A 25,542-nucleotide genomic window follows, 5' to 3' on the forward strand; every position below is an offset into this window, starting at 1 on the left:
ATATATATATATAAAATTTTCCTTTTTTTGGGGTCATTTTTATGATTCTTATTTTCTTAAGCGATAAAATATAATCTACAAATTTATCCATCTTTTAGTATAATTAGTATAACCTTTTAGTATCATCTGACTGTATGAGTTCTGGAAATTTAACTGCTTTCAGCCATAAATAGTGAATGATCATCTCAGTTAGAGTCATATCAAGTTCTATAATGACACGAAACAAACTAATTGTTTGGAGGAGTTATTCTCCTTCACCTCTTTAAATATCAGCTAATACTTTTTTTATTACGTAAAAGAGAAAAATATAATATATACCAAATTGCTGTAATTTATACAATAGTTACTGGTTTTGGCCTTGCTGTGGATTTGAAGCCAGCAGTAAAAGAGAAAATTGATGCTGCTGCCTTGGTTTCTTTCTTTCTTTCTTTCTTTTTTTTTCTTCTTCTTCCTCAGATATACTGCATCACAGCTTTGGCTGCTAAGAGCGTATGAGATTGTGGTGACATTCTTCGGTTTGTGAATGAGACCACAGAGTAGCCACACAAAGTTCCTCGTCCCCAGCGCTCAACCTAACTCGCCCACTCGCATTGTCTCGAGACTTTCCTCAAGAATGTGGATTTCTATGGCCGATGGCAAGCCAGATGAAATTGCCAATGCATTGTCACCTCTCGCGGTTTTTCTCCTTAACAATCTCTATTGGCGATAGAGTTCAAGAGGAACCCTCTCAATGAAAACATCTGTTTTTTGGAGATACTGGAGCGGTAGACGGTGTTAAACAAACAAACAAAAAAATCTATGCAGTATCAGCATACGAGGAGACATTATTTAAAATTAACTTCCCACCACTGCTGACGAATGAGAGCTGCCCTGTCGTGTTTGAGTCAAAAAAAAAAAAAAGAGCAGCCATAACACCGCAGGACACTCCATCACCCTGATTGCTTTTTTATGGCCCCAAAAAGAAGCCATGATGAACGCAATTTGCTTCCTTTACTTTAGCACGGCAAGAATATTTCCCTCATTACCCAACGTTCAAACGCGGGGCACTCCGATGCCACAAGAGGAAGTGGCTTTGGCAGAAAATGTCAAACCGACGTTTAAGTGCAGGATTGAAGCCAGTCTGATGTGGACTGGATCAACTTGTTAAGTCAAATGAAAGGTCAAAGATATTTTCCACTGCAGTGAGCAACACAAATAACTGCTACTTTAAACTGCCTGGTAAACACAGAGTGCCGTGCTGGTCACCTTATGTGAGGAACAAATTGAAATGTATACAGTTACCTCTTGCTTCATGCAGAAATGATGACTACATTTCCCGTTTGAATATTCCTTTCTTACACCTAACGTCCGCTTACTTCAGGTGAAGAACTGTGTGCGACTTCGGCACAATAATCCACTTTTCACCTGCCACTTTCAGACAAGGGAAGTGACAGTAAAGCGGGAGTGAAGTGCTGTGGTGTCGCTCAGAGTAGCTCTCACTTGTCCCCATCGACGCTCTGTCATGTCAGCAAAGTGTCCATCTCTTTGAGGCCTGTAGCTACAGGTCTTTGTGTCGCCTTTGACACATCTCACAGGGATTGGGTTCCACAGCCCACTCACTCCTCTAAATGATGTGTTTGTTTGTCAGAGGGCCTGTCTGCAGTGGGAGAATCCACATATTGTTGATGGAAGACCAACATCAGCTCACCTGGAATCATAAAAAGCTGAAGGAAAACGCATTCAGTTTTGGTTTCTGGGTGTCTTTGAGCAGAAATGACATGAGAATCTTTTCTCTAATAGCTTATCGTGCCACTACTTGGCCCCCTTTACACTTTCTAACCTGGATAAACGGTTTCATCGAAGCATGAGAGTATTGGAAATGGCCCTGCACATGCATGTGAGAAAAAAGAAAAAAGTTTTCATTTCTGGTGCCAGCTGAGGGGAAAGTGCTTCCCATCGTGCTCGCATCGACCTTGAAGAGCAGATCTGCTTTCAAACTCACTAACACCTTCTGACACAGTTCACTCGCCTGCATGCTGTTACAGAAATGTCTTTTGTGGCAGGGGAGAGGGAGGCCCAGAGCTAAATACACTGGACCGAAACACCAGGGGAGGAGAGGTAACTGCGCTCCTCGTGTAGATTTATCTCTGGGTGTACCTGTATCGGATGAATCTCAATATGAGTCCGTGCACTCTGCGGCCCCCGACTCTCATCCCCTTCTTGCACGACAGTATGGAGATGAGATAGAGCAAAGGGGTGCGCATTCATTGGGGTTTAAACACAAACCAGCTGGGTGACGAGAGGCGTGTGAGGAGACAGAGGGTCGGTTTTGTCAGATAGGAAATGAAGGAGCCGGACTCAACATCGGGATTCACTCAAGTCGAATCCTCAACCAACAAAAAAAAAAGTCGTGCCCCTCACCTGATGAGAGGTAAATTGCCCTTTGCACCTGAAGGCTTTCAAGAGGGCCAAACATCGGTGATCTCAATAAAGAATTTTGTCAATCACACAACTGTTTGTCCCCCAGTTGCATGAGAGTCATGCTCAGTCATATGAGATACAGCTGTAAAGCACAACCAATTACTTGTGGCTCCTGAACAAGGCGAGTCAAATAGGTGAATTATTCATTGTTTCACCCAGTTAGGCGATTAATCATGAAGGGGGCGAGTAAAGCAATTTGGCGAAGAAGTTCTCAGTCCATCCCCTCGCTAATCCGCCTCCTGTGTATCCGATAGCGTTGATGACTGTGGCGTTCTCAGTGGGGTCTTGTGTTGGGTTAGAGGCCACAGTGTGCTGCTGACACATTTAATGGGATCTCAGCTTGTCGAGAGAGAAGTATTTAGATGATAAACTTCGCTAAATTTGAGGAGGTTTGGATGTCTTGTTGCAAGGCTGTGTGTGTCGTGCAAAGAACATGGACGCAGATAAAAGCACATTTGCTCAAGTAGATGAACAATTTAGACGTTTCGTGCTTTTTTGGGTGCTTTGTTTGCAGAATGGGTCTCTAAAATTATGATTTATTATAGATCTAACTGTTTGATAATTAAAATTGTCTCCACCAACTACACTGGTGAAAGCTGCCTATTGGCTCATGCAGCTGGAATAATTGTATTAATGTATTAACTATGATAATGTAACGCTCAAAATGAGGTCTTTATGCAGCTATTTTTGACACTTTAACAGATAATATGGAGGACTCTTACTTGAAACTGATTTTAAACTGTGGTTTACACTTGAAGTCAAAGGATCTGCACACTGACTGACTTCATGAGCTTTCAGAAAGTCAAAAAATGTCAGAAAAATGACCTGCAGTCATTCCAGCAGCACATCATTTACAAATTCTGCACAGTAACGGAATATCTGGGGGAAAATCACATGATTTTTCACAATTAACATAATTACAACTGATTACTTTTTACCTTTATGCATTCTTTTCTGCTCTTGTTCTGAATCCATAACTTCTTTATGGGGTGTTATTGCTGCTGCAGATGTTATAATCACATAATAAAAATCCTTCCAAATGAATTAAAATAAATGTCATCAGCTTTAGCCATAGACGTGAAACAGTTAACTGTCAGCGCCTGCTTCCTCCTTCCAGCTCCACGCAGCGGACTATGAATTATTTGGAGGACAATTGGTTAAGTGGAGTTAACCGTTGCCTTTTCTCCCCGAGGTATCTTCCTTTTTGATCCTGCCGAGCCTGGCGCCTCGCAAAACACAACTTGTCTGGCTTATTAAATAGTATGACCTGGAGAAAAGAAAAACGCCTGTTGCTTCTCAACTGAGGCCATTGTGAAGGAGAAGAGCTCATGACAGGCCTTAAATTGCTGTAATGCTGTGTGACCAACAGTCATACCTAATCAATTTCTATCCTGGCTGCGCACGTTTTCCTATCTGATGTGGTTTTCTTTGTCGCTGATTTGCTCGTTTTAATCTTTAGTCATTTATTCCTAATTACTTGCACTGTTTATTTACTTACAAATAAAGTCCCTGAGTTGTATTTTATTATGTGAATTAACCACTTTTGTTGTTTTCTCTCCTCTTTTCTAGAAGTATATCTTTGATATTGGCATGTGACTCCTCAGTTCCTGCTCAGCTTTACAGTAGGACAGCAATTCAAGGGACGGAACCGATGGAAGTGCCCCGCTAATGGATGTAAATGGTCAAGAGAGTCCTCCCCACTGGTTAATTGCGCTAAAATTGGTCTAAGCTACTTTGTGAGAGCCATCAATGGCCCCGCACCGCATGGGGTCTGTATGATTAACGTCTCCTTCCTTTCAAAGGCCTCTTGATGTTCCCCTTGGAAGGCAACGGGCCAATCAAAACCACACTCAGAGACGTCACAGGGCCAACTCCAGGAGCTGATTGGTGGGAGCAGGTAGGGGGAACAGCCTCTGTCCTTTTATAGACGATCCCGTCCAGCGCGTAAAAGCTACTGGGCACCGCTGACAGCGCAAAGACGCACATTGGACACTGTACACTTCAGCCACACGATTCCTCTGAACCGGCCACACGGAGGTGCATGGCCCCATCCCCTTGTATCATGATGAATCCTGCGCAGGGGTCGCCGTCCCAAGACGCCAAACAGCTTCATCAAAAGGAGGAGACGGATACGGAGGGCGAGGAGCTTCAGCCCAAAGACATGACAACCGAGAAAGGATACAAACTCCAGCGGAGCAGCCTTCCGTTTAGCGTCGAGTCGCTGATTTCCAAGAAGACCACCTGTCGGACTTCTTACTCGCCCGCAGATTTAACTCTGGTGCTGCCGAAGCCCGTGGCCGGGCAGGGCGCGCAGTTCTCTCCAAGGACTTTTTACGCGGAGAGGAAGACTTCCGCGGAGAGCTCGCAGGGTGTTTCCAGTAGTTCCAGCGAGGACAGTCCGCAGTTTTGTGAGAAAGATCAGAGCACTTGGTTCCAGACGTCCTCCTTCTCTACACCTCCTCGTAAGTCCGTCTCTCCGCTGTTATCAGGCATACGAATACACTGCACTTATTCCTTTTTTCTTCTGTCTGTGATCAAGGCTGAAAGAACAAAAAGTTAAACGATAACTTGAGTTTACTGTAATATCAATATTATCTTACATCGCTATGGACTGTGCGTAAAATTGGCTTTTACGCACTTATGTTGTGCCTTTTCCTACAAACAGCCAATTAATTACGGTATTCTGTGCCACTTAGCTTGTGAGCCACTTATTTGGCTTTTGCACTGGTTCTTTGTCTTATTTGTTCTTACATTCTTGTGTACTTATTAATATAATTATACAGAAATAGCATATACGCGTTGAAATTAAAATATGGATGGGTAATACGCGACTACACCTTAAAATCCATATTTGTAGGACGCAACGTAATTATTTTGTAGAGACAGAAGGTTAATTTGTCACTATTAAATGTGTTAAAACCCGTTTACGAGTCTGTGTTTTTGGGTGTATTAAGTTTGTGTTTACACTAAAGTTCATGTGTTCACCTGCTCCAACAATCCAGCATCAATTAAAGCTTCAATTTAATGTAACATTTTGTTTTTCTCCTTTGCAATCTTTCTGTAACAGGGAGCTCAAGTCCAACTCAGTGTACTTTAAGGAAACACAAAAACAACAGGAAACCTCGCACGCCCTTCACTACCTCCCAGCTGCTGGCGCTGGAGCGCAAGTTTCGCCAGAAGCAGTACCTCTCCATCGCCGAGAGAGCCGAGTTCTCCAACTCGCTCAACCTGACGGAGACTCAGGTCAAAATTTGGTTTCAGAACAGGAGGGCCAAAGCCAAGAGACTGCAAGAGGCCGAGCTGGAAAAGTTTAAACTGGCCTCCAAGCCCGTCCTGCCCGCCTTCGCCCTGCCTTTCCCCCTCGGAGCGCACATGGGCTCTCCAACGTGGGGCCAGACGAACGCGTTCCCGAGGCCCAGTCTGCCGGTCCCAGGACTGTTCAGTGGACCCGTCACTTATGGGATGTACTATTTGTCTTAGTATTCCTGTGCGTGTGTGTGTGAGAGACTCTGATCATGGTTGCAATACACTTATAAATGAGGATGATGCCTCTTGTAGCCCACAACTCGGGAAAAAAAAGTCCTTTGTGTTTTCAATTTGGAGTTTAGATTTTCTATAAACTCTAATTTGGAGTTAAGATTTCCTCCAAAACTTCAATTAGGAGTTTCGAATTTCTCTATACTCCAAAAGTGAAGACATTTATAAACGTGGGTTGAGATTATGTTGTGTAAATGTGTGCGTAATTGAAGTGCGCTCACTTGCTCTCCTCATTTCTGTCCAGTTCTGTGGATTGTGGATTCACAGGGCGAAATTACTTCTCCAAAAGTAAATAGCAGGTTTCTAAATGACATGCCTTAAACACTCAATTTCCCTCCATCCATAGTGCTCCGCGGTGGTTTGCAAAATTGGACATTTAAAAGTGTCCGGACATGAAGGCAATAATCCACTGAAGCGGAGGAAGAATCCTTTAAAGCAACAGAAAAGTACTTAATCGGTGCCTTAAGACCAAGCAGTGTCTTTATTATCACTTGAAGTATTTCTCCTAATCCAGCATTGACTGTTTTCTGTAATTCTCGGGTAAAAAACAACAACACTGCAGTTTGAATGCGTTGCCGTATTCATGTTTCCTCACAGCAGTTCGATTTCTATATTTTGTAAAAATAAAAAAAAGGGGGACAAAATTATATTTTAGAAGAATACATGTATTAGTGTTTTTGTTGTTTTTTAACTCTCACAATGTGGCCTTTAAGGGAGTGTTATTAGATTTTCTCTGAGGATTTTTTTTTTTTTTTTTGCTGTAAATGTAAATAAAAAAAATTGTAGTGTTCACAAAAGCCTGCAGCCTCTGAAGAGCAGGAAAAGTGGTATTTATTGAATATCTTTGTATCTGTACTGTGTACATACATCAGTCTATCTAAATGCTCAGTTACTTGTAAAAACTGATTTTAGTAAATAAACATTATACAAGACCTGAACGTGGTTGACTCCTTGTATAAGTTTTTCTCACTGATTTTCATTTTGTTTATGAAAAATCTCTTTAAGTTTGAACTGATGAATCATCAGCAATGTCAAAGTTTGCTGTGGGTTTATGTAGAGTGAAAGAAATATAAATGTACTGAAGGTTACACACCCAGATTGTATTATATTATGTTATTGTTTTTTCTTTATTTGTGCCTTTTTTGTAATAAGCTATGTCTTATAAACACGAGAAGCATTCATCTTTTCTTTTTGTTGCTACATTTCCTACTTAACTGTGATTATCTAGTTTGAGAATTGTTAAATAATACTGTGATTTTTCCAATCTAGCGCCTTTTACTTTACTTCCCTCACATTAAAATATTTAATGTGTGGTATAAATTACTTTTTTGAACACGCTAAATGAAATTTTTAGGCACATTTTCGTTGAATCCGACTAAGATAATATTTAAACCACAATTTTGTACAGATCCTAACTTTGTCTGTATGTCTTCTCTGGGACAAGGCACATTTATTTATTTTTTTAAATGAAAAATTAAATGAAAAATACATTTTATAGAACTTATTATTTGAAAAAAAATCACAGACAAATGTGTTGTAGCTAAGATTGCAAAACGGGCACATCATCCCACACATGCCTGTGAAGTAAAAAATATCAAATAATTTCACAATTAATTAGTTATTTTATTTAAAATAAGATACATGTATTGCACTTCTAATGATATTTGTATCGTTGCATTTTATTCTATCAACACCTATGAAGTTGCAGAAATATTGTAAGGGAAGCACAAATTAACTGTTTCATTGGGCTGGAGAAAATTACCGTTTAGTGGCAACTCCGATTTGGAAAGTTGTGCATTTTATTTTGTAATTACTGCCTGGTGTTCCACACTTTAATCTGTATAGTAGACTATTTATATCAGGATAACCAAACATTTGATTCAAAAAAGGAAAAAAAAAATGTTTTCAGTTTTCTTTAAATTTTTTGACTTTTTTGCAAAAACTGCTTGATAATTGGTGTAAATTACTATAACCTATAGAATATTTGGTCTTTATTCATCATTAAAGCGCCTGGTTGTAGATATAAACCCTCATCGCGTAACTGCGGCGCTTTCGACGAACAAACGCCGGCAGTGTGGGTCAGTGTGAGTCCTCTGGTCGGCCGGCAGGGGGCGTTGGCGGTGGCGGCGCTCTGCTGCTGCTAAAGAAGGAGGAGAAGAAGAAGCACTTCCTCCGTCCTGTCACAGACGACTCTTGCAGCGAGGTGAGTACAACAGCATACCGGGTAATCGAATGAAAGAACCTCTATCTAAAAAAAAAACCCCAGTGTAAATACTAATTTGTTGAGCCTACACACGTATCGTTTTGCACAAAATACCAACGTGAATTTACTTGTTCACTCCGTGTTTAGTGGAAATAGCGGCGTCGCAGAGAGAATTCTCTGACCTTGGCTAGCAGGCTAACACAGCTAGCTACCGTTAGCTCGTCTCGCAGCGTCTTGATTGGAACAAAATGTCAAGGACGGTGTTATTGATTGCTTTAGGCCAATTGTTATAAACAGCCTTAAAAATGCCTTTTCATTTAGCACATGCAGTTAGACGCCCTTTGTGGGCACTCTGTATAAAGTGAATGCTCAGGGTTGATCTCTGCCTGCGTTATTTATCTCTGCGGTTTAACCTAAACGTGATATTTTCTCATCGTGACATAGATATCCGGCAATAGAGCATCAAAAATGAACTTGAATCGAATCAGCTGGTTATGATTTACATGTTAGTGCACAGAAACCTGGAGGTGACCGTGTTTTTGACTGTTTCTAAGCTAAAACGAGGTTGCTTTTATGAATCAAGAGCATGACAAGGTTTCAGCATCATGCAGATGTTATTGCATGCAGATCTGTCTGTTAAATGTAAATAACACAATATAAATCCAAAGGTCAACCACACTGGTTACACATACATGGGTGCAGAAACAATGGTTGCATATAGTAAGACTACATATGATCAGTTTCCAATTTAGTATGCAATGTAATTGCACTTCTGAAAACCAACTAGACAGTCTAAAATGACACACAGTTAAAGAAACAGCTCTCCAAAACAGTGAGTGCTAGTGGTGTGTTACCTTGGTAAAATTGGTTGATACAAACATCTTGTAAGTCAACTCTACAAGCAAGCAAGTGAAGTTTGGATAATTTTAGTTTTGTCATTAAGAAGCACCTTAAATATTACCAGAGTATTATAACCTTCTTTGAAGATCCTGTCCAGGTAAAGTAAGATATGTGTTTAAATCATCTGTGACTTGAATAATTTTTGTCTGTTGTGCTTTTTTATTTTAAAGACGTTCATAGAATTGTATAGATGCCTTGTGTGTCAGTGAATAAAATCCAAAATCAATGCCAAGAATTTTGCATTTCAGAAATTTTACTATTGCATAAAAAAACATCTCTTATGTCACACTAAGTCTCTTATGTTTTGCTCAATGGAGGCTTCAAGTCTTCATATCATACTGCTGTAAGATGCAACAAGATTGGTAAAGTAGGCAACTTAACTAAATAGCAGCTATACAAGGCTTGTAGTTGGTACACAGTATAAATATTGCATTTACAGAATTATAAAATGGTCGTTCAAGTGTTGAACTCTGAATATATATCATTCTGTGGAAGGAAGCTCAAAAATTCAAGTGAAGTAACATTGACCAAGACATATTTTTGATTTGAAGAGTGACTGTACAAAACATCTTCACCACTGTAGCTAATTTTGTAGCCTGGATGATTTCCACGAAGGTCTGTTTGGAATAAAGAAGATTTCCTTCTACTTTCAGACAGTCAAGATGGCAGGCCGTCGTGTAGCCCTGAAGGCCATTGACTGGGTGGCTTTTGCCGAGCGGGTTCCACCCAACCAGCGTGGCATGTTCAATGCACTGAAGACCCGCACTGACGGCATCGCTGCCAAGTAAGTTATACGTGACCTGTATGGTTTAGAAGTAAGTGGTTGGCATTGGTCATATTTAGTATTGCATTGCCAGAATTTATTTTCCTTTTTTCCCTTCATGAAAGTAGAAAACAAATAGTGCTTTTAAATGTCTAAAGTTTATGGAGATGGATGTCTTTTTTGCTGATTAACAAAACAACATCAATCTGAGGTAACTTACAGGAGTCTGATATACATTTCTGTTACATGCAGTTAAAGGATGGTACATATGTGGCCTACAGAGCTTAAGTGTCTTCCACTCTCCTAACTGAGAGGCTTTGCAAGATGCTGGAAAAACAGTAAAAATTAAATACATAAACAAGTGTTTGTACACAAAGATGTTTTTATTCAGACTGTGCAGTACTTCCTTGGGTTTGGATTTATTTATTTTTTGACATATCAGGGCTGTAGTCAACATTTAATTAACTCCTGGAGGAAGTATCATCATTTTACAGAATTTGTTTTTGCACACACTTGTATAACTACCCAGCAGATTTCCCCATTCTGTCTAATTTTTGTATTCACTTGATTGGTTGTTGTGCTTTTTTTGTTTGCACATTGTACCTCCGTGGTCATCTGGTAAACCTGATTTTCTATCTTTATACCAGACTGAACTCCCTGCCAGAGACTCCTGCAGTCATTGACTGGAGCTACTACAAGACCGCAGTGGCCAAAGCCGGGATGGTTGATGAGTTTGAGAAGAAGGTGAGCTTTATTTGACAGGTCATGAGCCATGAGCATTAAGCATGCATCTGATAAGGCATGTGTAAGAACCCCACTTTTGACACTACATAGTGTTTGACTTAAATACACTGTTGGTGGAATAAATTATTTAATTTTTAAAGTTGTGCCTAGTCGCTTTTCCAAAGTCATGATTAAAAAAAGCCCCTCGTTGAATCCAAATACGTGTATTCTAGAAAGAATGTCCTAGAATCATATGTAAATTTCACAGATATAACAGACAAATCGCAATTTGTTATGCTTAGAAATGATTTCTTTCCGTATGAAAAATTGACCGCACATAAAGATGGATGGAATTACAGTTCATCAAAAGCCGAACCTAAACTAGTGGCATATGGGCACTGATACTGTGCCCTGTTGACATTATTTATAAGCAGAGTCTGACCGTATGTATGACCGTGATTAGGAATAAATACATCTGTACCTCACTTTTATACAATGGGAGGAAGTGGTGATGCTTCGTCCATCTTTATATGCAGTCTGTGGTCCGAACAGCTCTGAGAATTACCGTGCTAGTGAATAGGAGTAGCAAGTAAACTGGATCTTCAATTGCCTTTTTGTGAGTCTGCAATATTATCCTGCCTCTCTGTAACAGGTGGACCTCCAGTTGAGTCATAATTGTATAATTTTGTATTAGTTTAAGTGCTTACTGATTTGCATTACAGCAGTAACTCCTGTTCCTCCTCCACACAGTTCAAAGCTCTGCAGATCCCTATGCCTGCTGACACGCAGACGAGCGCCATCAATACACAGGAGGCTGAGGCTGTAAGTGGTTACATCAAAAATAAATCATGTTCTGCATTCTTTTTCGCTTGAACTCGAGGAAGTGAACTTTGTTTTTTGTTTGCATCACACCTGACACAAGAACTGGCAGTCATGCTAAATGTATGTTTTTGTCATTATTGTGGGAATTGTAAATGTGCACAAATTGCGAGACAGAGCCGTCAACTGGAATTAAGCAGGATGCAGCTGTTGTCTTACTTTTTCAGATGTATGTTGTCATTTTTCTCCAACAGAACAAAAGTGCAACTGCCTACATGGAAGCATCAAAGGCCCGCATTGCTCAGTATGAAAAGGAGGTGAGATCGTCAGTTGTATTAGTTGCGAAAACACCTAATGAGCATCTCAAGGGAATGTGCAAAAACTCTGCTATTTTTCTAATGTTCCTGCTTCATGTGTTCACAGCTTGAGAAATTTAAGAACATGATCCCCTTCGACCAGATGACCATTGAGGACCTCAATGACACCTTTCCTGAGACCAAGCTGGACAAGGTCAAACATCCATACTGGCCCCACAAGCCCATTGCAGATCTGTAATCCTGCTTCTGGACCCTCACCTCACAATAAAGATTATGTATTTTAAAGTGAACTATTTGATGACTTCTTATTTCATGAATGTGTGAAATGAATGTGTGTGTCAATCATAGTTAATCATAGTTTGTGAAATTGTAGGTAGTGCCCACAAGGGGGCATTGCTGCTTCAGTTTTTTTTTTTATCGAAGTAAAAGATTAAAATAACAGTTTTCTTACATGCCCATGCACCTTATAACATTGTCATTAATCTGCATTCTGCTTTTGATTTATAACATTACCTAGAAGTGTTATCCGAAGCTAATGCTTCTGACGGTATTAAATAAAACCTTTAAAGCCTGAGATGTTTTTTTTTGTTGTAGGTACTGACAGATTAGACATACCATTGAGCACAAGTGTGATACCTGATAGAATTCTCGTAATCACATGATTAAAAATATTAATAAGGCTTCAATTGTGCATTTCCGTGTTATTCGGCACGTATTTACTCATCTCTAAGCTGCTGCAGTATCCTGTGCATACACTTTACGGTACTAAGTCCAATTACAGGTTAACTTAATGTCAATCATGCCTAATATTATCCAATCATAGATCGCCTGGTTGTTTCCCTTAATGCTGATTGGACCCCTAGTATTTATTTACATAGGAATGGGCGGGACATCAAGGCTTCACCCCTGCCTTAGATTTTAATTGGTCCAGCTTCACAGCATCTCTGCTGTTGATTGCTCAGAATCCTTGTGGAAGTAAAAGAGGAGGGGCTTCACGAAAGATGATTTCCGTTGTATTTTACATGACAGTCAACGGCGATTGACGGTAGTCCATCAGCTCAGGTAAATAGCCCCTTTTAATAACCCAATCTATAATTTAATGACATGTTTTTAGTGTATGTTTTAGTACACGGCGGTGTAATTTACCAAGAGTTTTCCTGCAGTGTTGTTGGCGAGCCGGAGGTGAAAGCTGGAGCTATCTGCTCAAGTGTGTCAAGAACTGTTGTCAGATTGCTCGTGTGGAGGTCAAAAAGGGAGAACAGAAAAATAATCTGAAGCCATTTTCGCTGTAACATTTCCCGATAATTAGAAGTTGTTTTACTTGCATGTCCGTGACACTGACCACAGTAAACCGCCGTCAGTAGCATCGACAGCTAGCTAGCCAGTGGCACCGTTAGCCGTCAGATTACGGTATAGATGGGAGAGTCAGTCAGGTGCCCTCTGCTCCGAAGGATGGAAACATGTTTATTTTTGCTCTTTTTACTTCATTAAACTTTGAGAAACAGTCAGCATTTAGAGTGATATCCCTGTTAGTTTTTTTTTCAGTTAAATTCGACAAGCTCATTCTTTGTATATAAACAACGAGGCCTAACTATTATGTTATCTATTCAGCCACTACTGTATAGGTTTCATATGACGGTACACTACTGCGACAAAAAAACACCCTCTACTGGCGTGAACTAGCTAGCTTCATGTCGTACGAGCTTACTGAAAGACAACATCGGGTTTTTGTTTTTTTTTGGTTTTCTGCTAAAAGGTTTCACGCCAGCCCGGTGTGTTTACAACACAAGCAAACAATCATGCCAAAGGATTCACCAGAGGTCAGTAAGCCAACGCCTCTGTGGGTGCAAATTATGCAAAACTATTTTGGCTGGAGGGAAATATGAGCTGATGTCGTCCTCTGAGTTCACCTTGGTTACTACTTTGCTGCTGTTTGTGTCACGGCAAATGCAATGTTTATTATATTTCAGGTTCCCATTTGTGCAGACTTTAAACCACCTAATTTTTTTATATAAATGTATAAAGATGTAGGGTGAAGTGATAGTTACAAGGTTGATTTAACTACCTGGGTCAAAGGTGACAGACCGGCTTGTGAGTGTAAATGTGTATATATGCATGGATATATGTGTGTACATTTTACACATTTAAGAGTATGAGAGATCAACTGAAGCAGAAAGAAATAGCATGCTCTATTCAATATTCTATTCTGATTAGCTTAATGAAAATGAATTCTATATATTTAGGTATATAGGCAACAATGTCTTCTCTACATAGTTTCTACTCCATCAAACTTGCTAGGATATTCATGCCACAGATTTGTTCCTACCTATTACTTCATTTTCATGTGCAATATTTCAGTATTATTCATTTTACTACTTCAGTGTCATTGTCAGTATTACCAGCTACTTTTAATTTTTACGAATGTGTCATACTTGCACCTTATTGCGTTTCTACTCTCACTTATTCTCATGTTATTGTAATTTTCTCTGAGCAATACCCAGCACAAGAATCATCTTATCTCGTCTAATCCTATCTTATTTAAGGAGCTTTATCTCCATTGTTGACCATGTTTGTTTTTCATCTTAAGCAAAAATGTTCCTGTATAATGGTCCCGAACAGTAACTCCTGGTTCGCTGCTGCCAAGTTAAGACATGAATGGCTCCCCGCTCAAAACATTCACAAGAATTTTTCTAAATATCCAGTGGAAAAACATGCTTAAATTTTACTTTTTGTAAATGCAGTGACTGGAATTGTTTAGTTTGCAGGTTTGCTTGTCACAGGAGAATGAAAGCTAGAGCAGCAGAGTGACAGTGTTTTGGGTTTTTTTTTAAAACCTTGTTTCAGATGTTTCCTGTCCATACATCCTTTAAATGTGCCTTATGACGTATAAGACCTCGTAGACCTACATCACTGTTGTTGTTATTGTGAATCTCATGGCCAAGAGTGCGTATTGTGTTAGGTGAAAACAGACGGGGTTGTGTTAGTAGTCGGCCCAGGTCTGACCCTGGACAGTGGAGTCAACACTAGCTCCATTGTTCATACAGGACAATGGGAGTAGGTCTGCATGGAGGGAGGCACTGCTAGGAGGCTAGAGGTTGGTTACTGTCTCATCCCTTGCTGAACTGCCGGCCTGTGCTTTTCTTACAGTGTTGTTTCCAAACACAAAGCGATGTTGAAACGCAGAGACACAATCTGAAGTCATGTGTAGCAACATGTTTCTTGTCTGGACTGATGAAAGCTTTGTTACAGAGGCTGCTGCACCAGAGAAAGAGTTTAAAACCTTGCATTGCATTGGGAGTTAATTTATAGGCACATCATTTAATGTTAAAATAAGTGTTGAATAGTCAACGTGTATGCTAGAGATTTTGTTTTGTAATGGTATAGCCTTGAAGCTGTGCGTCCTTAACAGCAGCATCCTATTCTGTTTCTTTGAGTCCCAGGGTTACTTCATGTAACACGACACTCCACCCTCAGATTTTCACTGATTGAATTTCATCCATACAGCAGTTCAGCCACCGTCCCCCAGTCACTGATGGCATAGATTAAGCAGGAAATGCACCAGACCAAAGCTGCAGCTGATGCCAATCTGTGCTGTCACTTCATATGTCGCCAAGAAAACATTGCAGCATTGCTGGTGTCATTGACACATATGTTGTGCAAATTTTAACGCTCCGTATTAGCACAGAACATAGTCGTCGTTATTTGTAACCAAACTTCATGAGTAAATTGATGAAATTATGTGCTGAGCAACAGAAAAGTAACTGACTTTACGAATTGATTTATAATTTCAGCCCTTTTTCAAGCAGAAGTATTGGGCGAAAGGCCCCAGAAGATTCTTAGGTTTTTGGACTTTTGGTCAGACAAAACAAGACATTTGAAGATGTCCACCGTGGCCACCCTAAGAAGGTGTGGTGGGAAAATAATTATCACATTAATAATTAAGATAATGTTTAGTTACTGCTGTTAGACTGTGAAAAGAGTAAACAGAAGGTTTTGGTGCTATCATCAGTTTATAGTTAGTTTTACAGGAGTGCAATATTCAGTATAATGATTTATATTAAGTAAGTAATTTTTTTTTTTTTTCATTGGCTGCACATTTGATCTTTATTTAGAACAGTAGAGAGAGACAGGGAAGCGGGGGAGAGACCTGCAGCAAGGGGTCGTGAGCGGGAGTCGAACCCACGGCCGCTGCATCGGGGACCTACAGCCCCTGTTCATGGGTCGCCCGCTCAACTAGGTGAGCTATGGGGCACCCAAGTAATTCAAATTTACTTTCTTCAGTTTTTTTATCAGATTAAATGGACATTTTCCCACTGTTTTTCACTCAACATTGACATATATTCAGGCATCCTTTAGATGAAAAACGAGAACACAGAAAAAGTGGCTCATTTGTATCCTTTGGCTATTGTCCTGTCTTTTCTTCGCCGTGAGATGCTTGCTTGTTTATAGGCTCCTTCATGCTAGTGCAGTAGCCTACTTTGTATGCCCTCAGCAAACATAGAGTCTGTGTTGTTTGCCAGCTTGTTTTCCCTTCAGCCTCACTTTCTGCTGGAGTTGCCAGAGTAGGAGTGGGAAATCGGTTGACCTCAGTGAGCCAAGCTAGTATAGCTGTTTATTTGTCTGTGGACGGTGAATGAAGCTTGTTGTCCCTGCTTTAGCATGTATGCCTGTGTCAGCTGAATCAGTCTGTACTGGCAGACGTGGGCAGCGATGGTGGTATGCAGCCAGTCTGGATGAACTTTAGGAATTATTGCTTCTGTGCATTAGCTCAGTGTGTATCTCACAGGGTAGGTATATGAATATGGATCTTCTACCGCGTTCCTTGCAGAGATCAATTACACTAACTCATAATGACATAAACTCACACAAACTGACTGACCCTCCCAAAAAAGGAAACTGTTTTAAGATACTATGCCAACAAACTTTTTTTTTCCCCCCAATCTGATTTTTCTTTAATCATATTGCGATGCCTTAAATGTCCTGTCTAAATCCCTAATAGAAATGGCATCAGTTTACTGGGACAACGAGGAGATCATCCCTTTTTGGGGTGAATGGGGAGGGATGGATAAAAAGAGGGGAAGGGGTTACCATCTGGATAGGATTTTTATCCGTTATCTTGAGAGCCTGCTGTGTTTGTGTGCGACAGAGACAAAAGCCTGGCTCAGTGTCCTCGGCAGTATGCTGTTGTAGGATGCAATAATTTGATCCCTTTCTGTCTGCAGTGCACAGTTAAAGCGATTTTGAAGGAGAGATTAAGTATGGTTGTTACAACCAGACAGTTCGGAATTTAAACAGTTTAGTCAGGGACTTCCAAACTGTCTGCCTGAAGGCAAGGCTGTGTGCTAACAACATCGCTCCCTCTTTGAACCACATCATCTGGTTGCTCATCACTGGTTGTGCTGTATCTTGGAACAATTTGTTCATGTGCATGTGTGTCCACAGTAACAATAGGAACCGTTTGCTTGATAGTATAAACTGTGGTGGAGTCACTTTGTAGGAGACGGCCCTCAAATAGCTATCATAGCCAGGTGTTTTTTCACATTTCTGAGCTGCAGCCACACACAAACTCTGCTGACATTTCAGTGGGTGATGATGTTGAGCCCCTCCAAGTAAGGTGACATCCTTCTGTGTATGTGGCTGTAAAGTCAGGACCTGGATATTTTTCTTCACACTGATTTTCTCTGACGTTTTCCACGGCAGACGTTCTGACTTGTGTTAGCAAACAGCATGCAGGCGTTAATTTAAGTATTAAGTGTCTCTGTAAGCCATGATATTATGACACTGAGCCAACATGAACACTAGTATAAGAATTCAGCCACCATTCATTTCATTATTTACACTTGTGCCTTTCATACTGTAACATGACAAAAAAAACAAAAGCTTTCTGTTGAGCGTACATATCTGTCTTTGTTTCCAGTGGCCGTTGATGGACCATCCCTATGAAGAAACAGGGTTACAATGGGACAGAGTACCTCGGAACAAGAGGTCCAAGGAGACATTCCAGAGGTAAAAGCATCCCTGAGATATCAGTTTTGTATGTGGGCTGACAAAAATGCGTGTTAGGAAAATGGAGATGCCTTGTCTATTGTGTCAGTTTTGCAAGTGCTACCCCAGAGTGTGCTTTTGCTAAGAAATGCTTACTTTAGCGTACAAAAAGTCTCTCACAAACAAAAACATAATGTGGGAGCAGCCATCGTGCCTGCACAAAACACTGTGCTGGAAGCTTGTAACAGCCAGTTCCTCCAAGGATGCATGTTTAGGGACATAACCAGAACTGAAATGACAACCAACCAGCAGCACAGGACACAACAGCACTTTATAACAACAATGCATCGTTTTAAGTCAGTATTAAGCTCAACCTTTCCCAAAATTGGTTCAGATTAATGTGGGTGGTAAACTCAGACCTTTTTTCTCCATTGAACTTGTCAGTTCAAACAGCCACACTCACAGGCCATAATAGACCCACAAAGAAGCAGGATTCCCACAGTCACTGGGGATTTGGGCTGAGGCTGTGCCCTCTTTGTTTCTCTTCTTTTCAGACGAGGATAGTTTCTTACCCATGCACTGTAGGATATTTTTTCTTTCCAATTTGTTGTAGACACCATCTTTAGACAATTGCACATGCGTATACACTTACCACACTTACACTTTGATTTCCAGACTCCATTGTTTCCACTTGAAGCCTCCAGCTGAAATGCATTTCCGTGTGCACATGTTCCCTATACTCTCACCATTTGTCAGCCCTGCTGTCAATGTCCCCTGTGTCCAGCTTAGGCTTTTTACTGCCAAGCAGCCCTTAGCTCATCACACTAATCAATAACCCCGGATAACAGATATGTAGTCTCATTGGCTGTCAGCCAGAGCACTAAAAACCTATTACTCTTACAACAGTGTATCTGATGGTTTGTTAGTCACGCTCTCACACACACACACACACACACATACAAACACACACACTAATAAAAACAAGTTGTTTTTTTTTTGGCCACAAGATGTTTGCACTCCCTGCGCTGACAGTGTTGGTTTGAATAGTAAAAAAAGTGTTTAGTTTTATGTTACCAAACATTGGTGATAAATGCCTGCTGGGCCTTTTGTTGCTTGTGAGCTCAGCAGCTTTACATCTGGAGCCCTGAGTCTATAAATAGGGGCCAGAGCTGGGAAGCTCTGTGTGGTGATCTGTTTTTAATAATGTGAAACATGGAAGTAAAGGCACAAGTGTGGAGAAGATCAGATGAGATGCTACACCCTTATCCCCCTCTACAAGTCAGACATTCATACCTCCAGGACAAATTCCCACATTCCATTTCACTTCAGTGAAACTGAAGCCTTTAGGCTCCAGCTTCATATAGCTACGTTTTAGCCTGAAGCAGTTAGCCAGCCAACTGTAGAAGTTTTTACATTTTGTTCTTACAGATGAGTAATGTCTCTGCAATTTTCTTGTTACATTAGGACGGGTTTAATAACATCAAGACATTTGTGGAGGAAGAGCTACAGACGAGCATGGTGAGTGTGCATTAAGGTTTCACTGGGACTGTTTCTCTTTTCTCATTGCCCTCATTTAACTGCTGTTTGGACACCCCAACAGGGAATTGTTTCACCAACACACGTTTTACTTTGGCTTAAGTCAGAAAACAAGAAAAGATGTTTTTTCTCCGTATTATTGACGTAACATGAATAGATTAAATAGCACGGCAATATTAAGTATCATAGTTAATAATAAATGTGTCTTAAAACAGTAGACATAAATTCAGTGCCTTGCTTTTCTTTAATCACATCTTCAACTCTCTTCTTCCTTTGTTCCTCTCCAGATGGTGGGGATGGTAATTGGTGCAGGTATCGCCATAGTCCTCATTGCCATCCTCATCTTCTTCATCTTACGGAGGATCCAGCTTCGAAGTAAGTAATTGCTAAGAAGCATGCACTGAGAAGATAGCAAATAGTTGTATGTATGTCTGTCCTAATTGTTCTTATTTCACAGACCTTGAAGCTCAGGAGGCACCCAAATACCGCTTTCGCAAGAGGGACAAAGTCATGTTCTACGGACGGAAGATCATGCGTAAAGTGAGTGTGTGGCAGAAAATGATAATCATTTTAAAATCCAGTTTGCATTTGTGTCACATGCTGTTTTTCTACCATTCCAGGATCGTACATAATGCAAAACTAATAGTATACGAATAACGTTTAAACCACAACTGTTTCCCAACAGGTCTCCCAGTCTACCTCTTCCCTGGTGGGTACGTCCTCCTCCTCTCGGCCACGCCTAAAGAAGAAGCAGAAGATGCTCAACATTGCCAAAAAGTACATCAGATAGCTCCCCCTATCCAACAAGCATAAGATGTTTTAACTTCACTGACATTCAGATAGCTAACGTATCACGCTCTTTTTCATCTTTTCATCTCTCTCTATCCCACTGTTTCCCTGTCACTTATTTAGGATCCTGCGCTTTAAGAAGGAGGTGCCCACCCTTCAGGCCAAGGAACCTCCACCCTCAGTGCTGGAGGCCGACCTTACCGAATTTGATGTGGCCAACTCCCACCTCCCCTCTGAGGTGCTCTACATGCTCAAAAATGTCCGGTAGGTTTGTCATCTGTATGTATCAAAATGGCCAAATATGTCTTTACATTACTGAGCTGATTTGCATGATTATTTAGTATTAAACATGAACATTGCTCCTGCTGGAATGCCTCCGAGATGTGTGGTTCTGTTATGAAGCAGCGGTTGAGCTGTGCTCATAAAGTTCAGTTACAGTGCCTATAAAAAGTGTTGACCCCCCTTGGAATTTTTCTTCTTTTATCGCTTTTTAGCTTTGAATCATGGTCAATTTAATTGTCTTTTTCGACAAGAATTTCCAAAAGCAAACCCTTTCATGTCAAAGGGAAAACTGATTTGTACAAAGCAATGTCAATTAATGACAAATACAAAATGTAAAATAAGTGACTGCATAAGTATCCATCTCCTTTAGAGTGACTCACCTAATTCAACACAGGTGCAACAAACTGGTGCTGGAAGTGAAACAATTATTGAAATGGAGACCATCTGAATGCAGTGAATGTGTGTCAGTGGAATGTTGTATAAAGACACCTGCATCTGGAAGGTCTAGTCCCTGGTGAATCAGTACTCTTGGCTTTAACTACACAACAAAGACAAAAGAACGCTTCAAGCAACTCCGTTAAAAAGGTTATTGAAAAGTCTAACTCAGAATATGGATACAATAAAAAGTCCCTAAATACAGTGACATTTATCATTAAGAAATGGAGGGAGTATGACGCATGTGTAAATCTTCAAACAGTAGATTGTCCTTAAAACATGAGTGACTGTGAGGGAGGCCACCCAGACATCTATGATTCCTCTAATTGAGTTACAAGCTTCAGCAGCTAAGATGGGAGAGACTGTGCAAACACCAACTACTGATGGGTTCTTCACCAGTCGAAGCTTTATGGGAGAGTGGTAAAGAAAAGGCCCCTATTGAAAAGAATTTAGATTAAATCTTGACTGGAGTTCGCCTAGGCATGTGGGAAAACTCTGAAGTCAGCTAGAAGAAGGTGTTTGGATCTGATGAGACCAAAAAGTCATTTTTTGGCTATCAGTCTAGACGCTGTGTTTGGCAGACACCAAATACTGCACATCATCACAAACACACCGTCCCCACTGTGAAGCACAGGGGTGGCAGCATCATGATGTGGGCATGCTTCTCGAAAGCTCTCTATCGCCATGATTCAATGTTGAAAGGCAACAACAGTGAAAAACTTCCAACGGGGGTGAAAACTTTCAACAGGCACTGCTGGTATACAACTAAACTGAGACAGACCAGATTAGCTGTCCAGTGCTTATTTGTACAGACAAAGCAGTTACACACTTGTTTGCAGGTATGTGTGAACCTTCTAACCTCTCTTTTGTCTTGCACTGCAGTGTGCTGGGCCACTTTGAGAAGCCCCTCTTCCTGGAGCTGTGCAAACACATGGTGTTTGTGCAATTCCAACAAGGAGAGTATGTCTTCAGGCCAGGCCAGCCCGACAGCAGCATCTACGTGGTTCAGGATGGAAAACTAGAATTGTGCCTTACTGGAACGGTACGCATGTGCATCCCTTTTATTCTCTTTACATCCATTTCATCTGTGTTGTGATAAAACCTAATACGAACTCACTCACACACACAGGGGAGTAAATCTACTTAGGTGCTTAACAACCGGGAGTTTTGACTTTAGCAACTCACTAATGCTTACATTTGACTTAGATAATCTCTTGCGCTTTAAGTATCCTAAAGCCAGTATTTAATTTCAAGGCTATTTGACAAGTCTTACCTGGGATTTCTGTCCTGATTGAGACACTACTGCTGGCTTTATCTATAGCTATGACACTATAAGGGTATAGCTTCTCAAGTGCATCGGGAAAAAAAAAACAAACTAAAAACACCAGTTGATGTATACATCAATATAAATGTCTTATTACTTTACTTCCAGGATGGCAAAGAAAGCGTGGTGAAGGAGGTTTACCCAGGAGACAGTGTCCATAGCCTCCTCAGCATTCTGGATGTCATCACAGTAGGTCACACCCACTTGTTGCCACATTGACAAAGCTGACATAAAGGTGATACGCCACACCTATTAGCTTCCACAATTCACATATTGTCATATGAGACACATGCTTTTACGTCACTGTGTTGGACCCTACCCACTTCCTGCTGGATTCTTTACTCCTCACATCATTCCCATTCACCAGATGTCTCAACAAATGGATATGACTCACAAGTTGATTTTTTGTTTTACTTTAGTTGTGATCCAGTTTCTAACCATTGCAATGGTCACATAGTCTGTCTGAAATGTAAAGCCTTGAAATGATATTACCAATGAAGACAAAAACCAAATTACTGTAGGAGCAAAATCCCACTTTAGAGTTTCCGTAAATACGGGTAGATTCAGAAATTGAGCTGTTTTCTGGGATCTTTGTGTGCAGGGCCACCAGAAGCCTTACAGAACAGTGTCAGCACGGGCTGCAGAGGTTTCCACTGTTCTCCGTTTACCTGTAGAGGCCTTCCTGTCAATATTTGAGAAGTATCCAGAGAGTCTAGTGCGAGTTGTACAGGTGAGCTGTGTTTGCTTTGTATTCATTTCTCAATATTTGCTCTCTTTTTCACTGGATAGATGAACTAGATTCCTAATTATAAATTCAGTTCAGGTTTAACATAATGTACTGTAGAGTAGAAATCTATGCACTCAAAGACATGATGTGGGTTTGATTAAAGCATCTGTCTGTTTCCTTGTGTTATACCAAATTACTCATTTCCTGTTGTATCGGCACAGATTATCATGGTTCGTCTCCAAAGAGTAACAGTCCTGGCCCTGCACAACTATCTGGGTCTGACCAATGAGCTCTTCAGTCATGTAAGTTTTCTCACACACACAGACGTATTTATACACAGTACTCTCGTGACTCCAATGCAAACATCTGTGTACAGTGTGGTTAGACATTTGTCAGGAATTTACCATAATTAGCTTTATTTATATTGCACATTTTAAACACAGAGGCAATTCAGACAAAGAAAAGCATCAAAATATACAAAACCAGATTGTTATGTTCCCTTCAGAGTGGCAACTTTTCCCTTGTAGCATTTGCATATAGCTTTCTTCTGTTCTCTATCGTGTTTACTGAAGCCAGCGTGTGCCCACAGGACCGACGTGTCTGCTTTTTTTGGTGCCAGTTCTTCTTCGTCTGCACCTGGGACTGCTACTGTTTTTCGCTAGGCTGATTTTCACTGGACTTGCTGTGTCTCATACTTAACTTAAATTGCTCAAGACTCGTAGCTGCGAGCTAGAAGGGAACATGCCAAAACGCATCTGTGTGTGGGTGTGTTTGAGCATAAAGATCACAAGGACACGCTAACTGACAGCTCCGGGATGGGCTGACTGCCTGTGTAAAAACTATTTCTCAAATGTATCGACATGAGCAAAGTGGGGTTTGTTACAAAGTTGTAATATTGATTAACCCCTAATTTGATGAATGGCCCCGTGTTGCTACTGGGTTTAAGGAGATCAGAAATGTATTTTGGCCTGAAGTTATTGAGTGATTCATAAAGCAGCATAAAGAACTGGAAGTCAGTGGAAAGATTTAAGAAGAGGAGTTATATGATCAGTTGTCTTGTTTCTTGTTAGAACTCTGGCAGCAGTGGTCTGAATGAGCTCAAGCTGTCTCACAGAGAGAACACTCCATCCTGCTGGAGATGAAGGCAATGAATAAAGCTTCTTTAAATCTTCTTTGCTCCAGTTTTTGCTGTTTGTTTTAGGTGCTGATTTATTTACTGCCCTTGTGTCGCTGCTGATGCTCACAGAGGTTTCTGACTTGAGTTTTCATCTTTACAACTCGGGAATCAAGCAATAACTTTGCTTCCTTACATCGATGTGCTCTAAATATTGACAAATCTATTGGACCAAAGCTGTTTGGTAAAAGTGCAAAATGAATCGAAGCATCTTCCACATAGCTGCAATATGGAATTTTATACTTATGTGTTATTTGATCAGGAGAGAGTGTGTAGAGGTTGAATATCACTGACCCAAAAATTGAGTTCACCTGTTACAGTGATGCCCCAGATACCAGTTTAACAGTACAGCACTCGCCAAGGTATGATCTAAACTAACTGAAGACTGTAGAAGACAATCCCACCTGCTTTTTCAGTCTCATGGTTCACAGGTAATTGGCTTGAATCAGTATTTGGACAATCGTCATTTAACACCTCTGTCAGTGCAGTCTTGTGATATTTTTGTAAATTCTACATTTGCATGTGCAATGAATTTTAAAGTAAACTTTAAAAGAGTTGAACTGTTGAAACACTGAAGCATGTCTTTGAATATGTGAGCTCGGAGCAGAATGAACATTGCATGAAATTGACAACAAATTAGCCAGATTTGATGCAACAGAGAAGCTTCTGGTACACTGGGTCCCAGCTTGTCCCAGGAACACTTCTGCGTTTCATTGCTCTTGTGCCCTGGAACCTAACATGCTCAGGAGTACACTTACAATTTTTATGGTAATTCGAGTCATCAAATGCTATTTTTGTGTCTTTCTTTCCACTTTCCCAACACACTGAACACATTGAATGGTGTGCCTCATATACATCATTCATATACTACTCACGTTTGTCTTATAGGAAATGCAGCCCTCGCGTCTGCCACCTCAGTCACCCCACGCTACTCGCACCAGTCCTGTCCGCCATGGCAAGCGCTTTGGCAGCCTGACAGTGTCTGAGGAGCATCGGGAAGCTGCCATTAAGGGTGAAGTTGCAGGTAGGGTGTAGGTATACAGCTAAAGTCACTTACGAGAGATGAGAAACTGGACCCATATACAGGTTTAGATGTATGTTTTTCTGCTAGCTTTGCTTTTTGTTTACTGATTAATGCTGCACATTTTATTTATCCACAGGAGGAGAACAAGGGAAAGATGGAACAGTGCCAACTCTTAGTAGGACAATCTCCATGCCTGTGGATATTGCTGGTGAGAGACTTCTCTTCTGTTCAGAAAGATTATATTGTCTTGCTGTTCTTTAGTTTTGCCAATAACAGAATAGTTTGTTCCTGGGCAATGTGCTACTTTGACAAATTACACAAAAAACATTGTAGAGATGCCTGAAGAAAATGATGAAATATGGGACACTGACACCACAAAAAGTTTGACTCTTCTGAGCTCTCCTGGTTTTATACTCATCTACACTACATCATATGTACCTCATCATTATGGCATGTTCACCTCGGTCACTTTAGAAATATTCTATTTAGGACTTCTTTAGGCTGCTTCTTTTAGTCAGATATAAACAACAGACAGACAGAGAAG

At 40.6% G+C, this 25,542-nt stretch overlaps 3 protein-coding genes across 3 annotated transcripts in view; all 3 read left to right on the plus strand.

Moving 5' to 3' along the window:
- The first annotated feature begins 4,415 nt into the window (after positions 1-4,415).
- On the plus strand, positions 4,416-6,935 carry LOC103369153 (homeobox protein MSH-C-like). The gene is made up of 2 exons (XM_008297797.1): positions 4,416-4,922; positions 5,528-6,935. The coding sequence occupies exons 1-2, from the start codon at positions 4,502-4,504 to the stop codon at positions 5,938-5,940; spliced, it is 834 nt and encodes a 277-aa protein (XP_008296019.1). The 5' UTR covers positions 4,416-4,501; the 3' UTR covers positions 5,941-6,935.
- Positions 6,936-8,102: 1,167 nt separating this feature from the next.
- LOC103369154 (ATP synthase subunit d, mitochondrial-like) lies at positions 8,103-12,012 on the plus strand. The gene is made up of 6 exons (XM_008297799.1): positions 8,103-8,200; positions 9,754-9,884; positions 10,511-10,607; positions 11,337-11,408; positions 11,660-11,722; positions 11,829-12,012. Exons 2-6 carry the CDS (start codon positions 9,763-9,765, stop codon positions 11,958-11,960), a joined length of 486 nt encoding a protein of 161 aa, XP_008296021.1. The 5' UTR covers positions 8,103-8,200; positions 9,754-9,762; the 3' UTR covers positions 11,961-12,012.
- A 722-nt stretch (positions 12,013-12,734) lies between these two features.
- Positions 12,735-25,542, plus strand: part of pnpla6 (patatin-like phospholipase domain containing 6) — a 32,338-nt gene continuing 19,530 nt past the window's right edge. The window contains exons 1-13 of the mRNA XM_008297800.1: positions 12,735-12,784; positions 17,640-17,728; positions 19,172-19,225; positions 19,531-19,618; positions 19,701-19,783; positions 19,929-20,020; positions 20,156-20,296; positions 21,632-21,791; positions 22,182-22,262; positions 22,675-22,803; positions 23,022-23,102; positions 24,863-24,998; positions 25,135-25,206. Coding sequence (XP_008296022.1) covers positions 17,681-17,728; positions 19,172-19,225; positions 19,531-19,618; positions 19,701-19,783; positions 19,929-20,020; positions 20,156-20,296; positions 21,632-21,791; positions 22,182-22,262; positions 22,675-22,803; positions 23,022-23,102; positions 24,863-24,998; positions 25,135-25,206 — 1,165 coding nt within the window. The 5' untranslated portion in view covers positions 12,735-12,784; positions 17,640-17,680. The remainder of the gene's footprint in view (positions 12,785-17,639; positions 17,729-19,171; positions 19,226-19,530; positions 19,619-19,700; positions 19,784-19,928; positions 20,021-20,155; positions 20,297-21,631; positions 21,792-22,181; positions 22,263-22,674; positions 22,804-23,021; positions 23,103-24,862; positions 24,999-25,134; positions 25,207-25,542) is intronic.

The sequence above is a fragment of the Stegastes partitus genome, unplaced genomic scaffold (genome assembly GCF_000690725.1).
Source record: "Stegastes partitus isolate 25-593 unplaced genomic scaffold, Stegastes_partitus-1.0.2 Scaffold1249, whole genome shotgun sequence".
Lineage (NCBI taxonomy): Eukaryota > Metazoa > Chordata > Actinopteri > Pomacentridae > Stegastes > Stegastes partitus.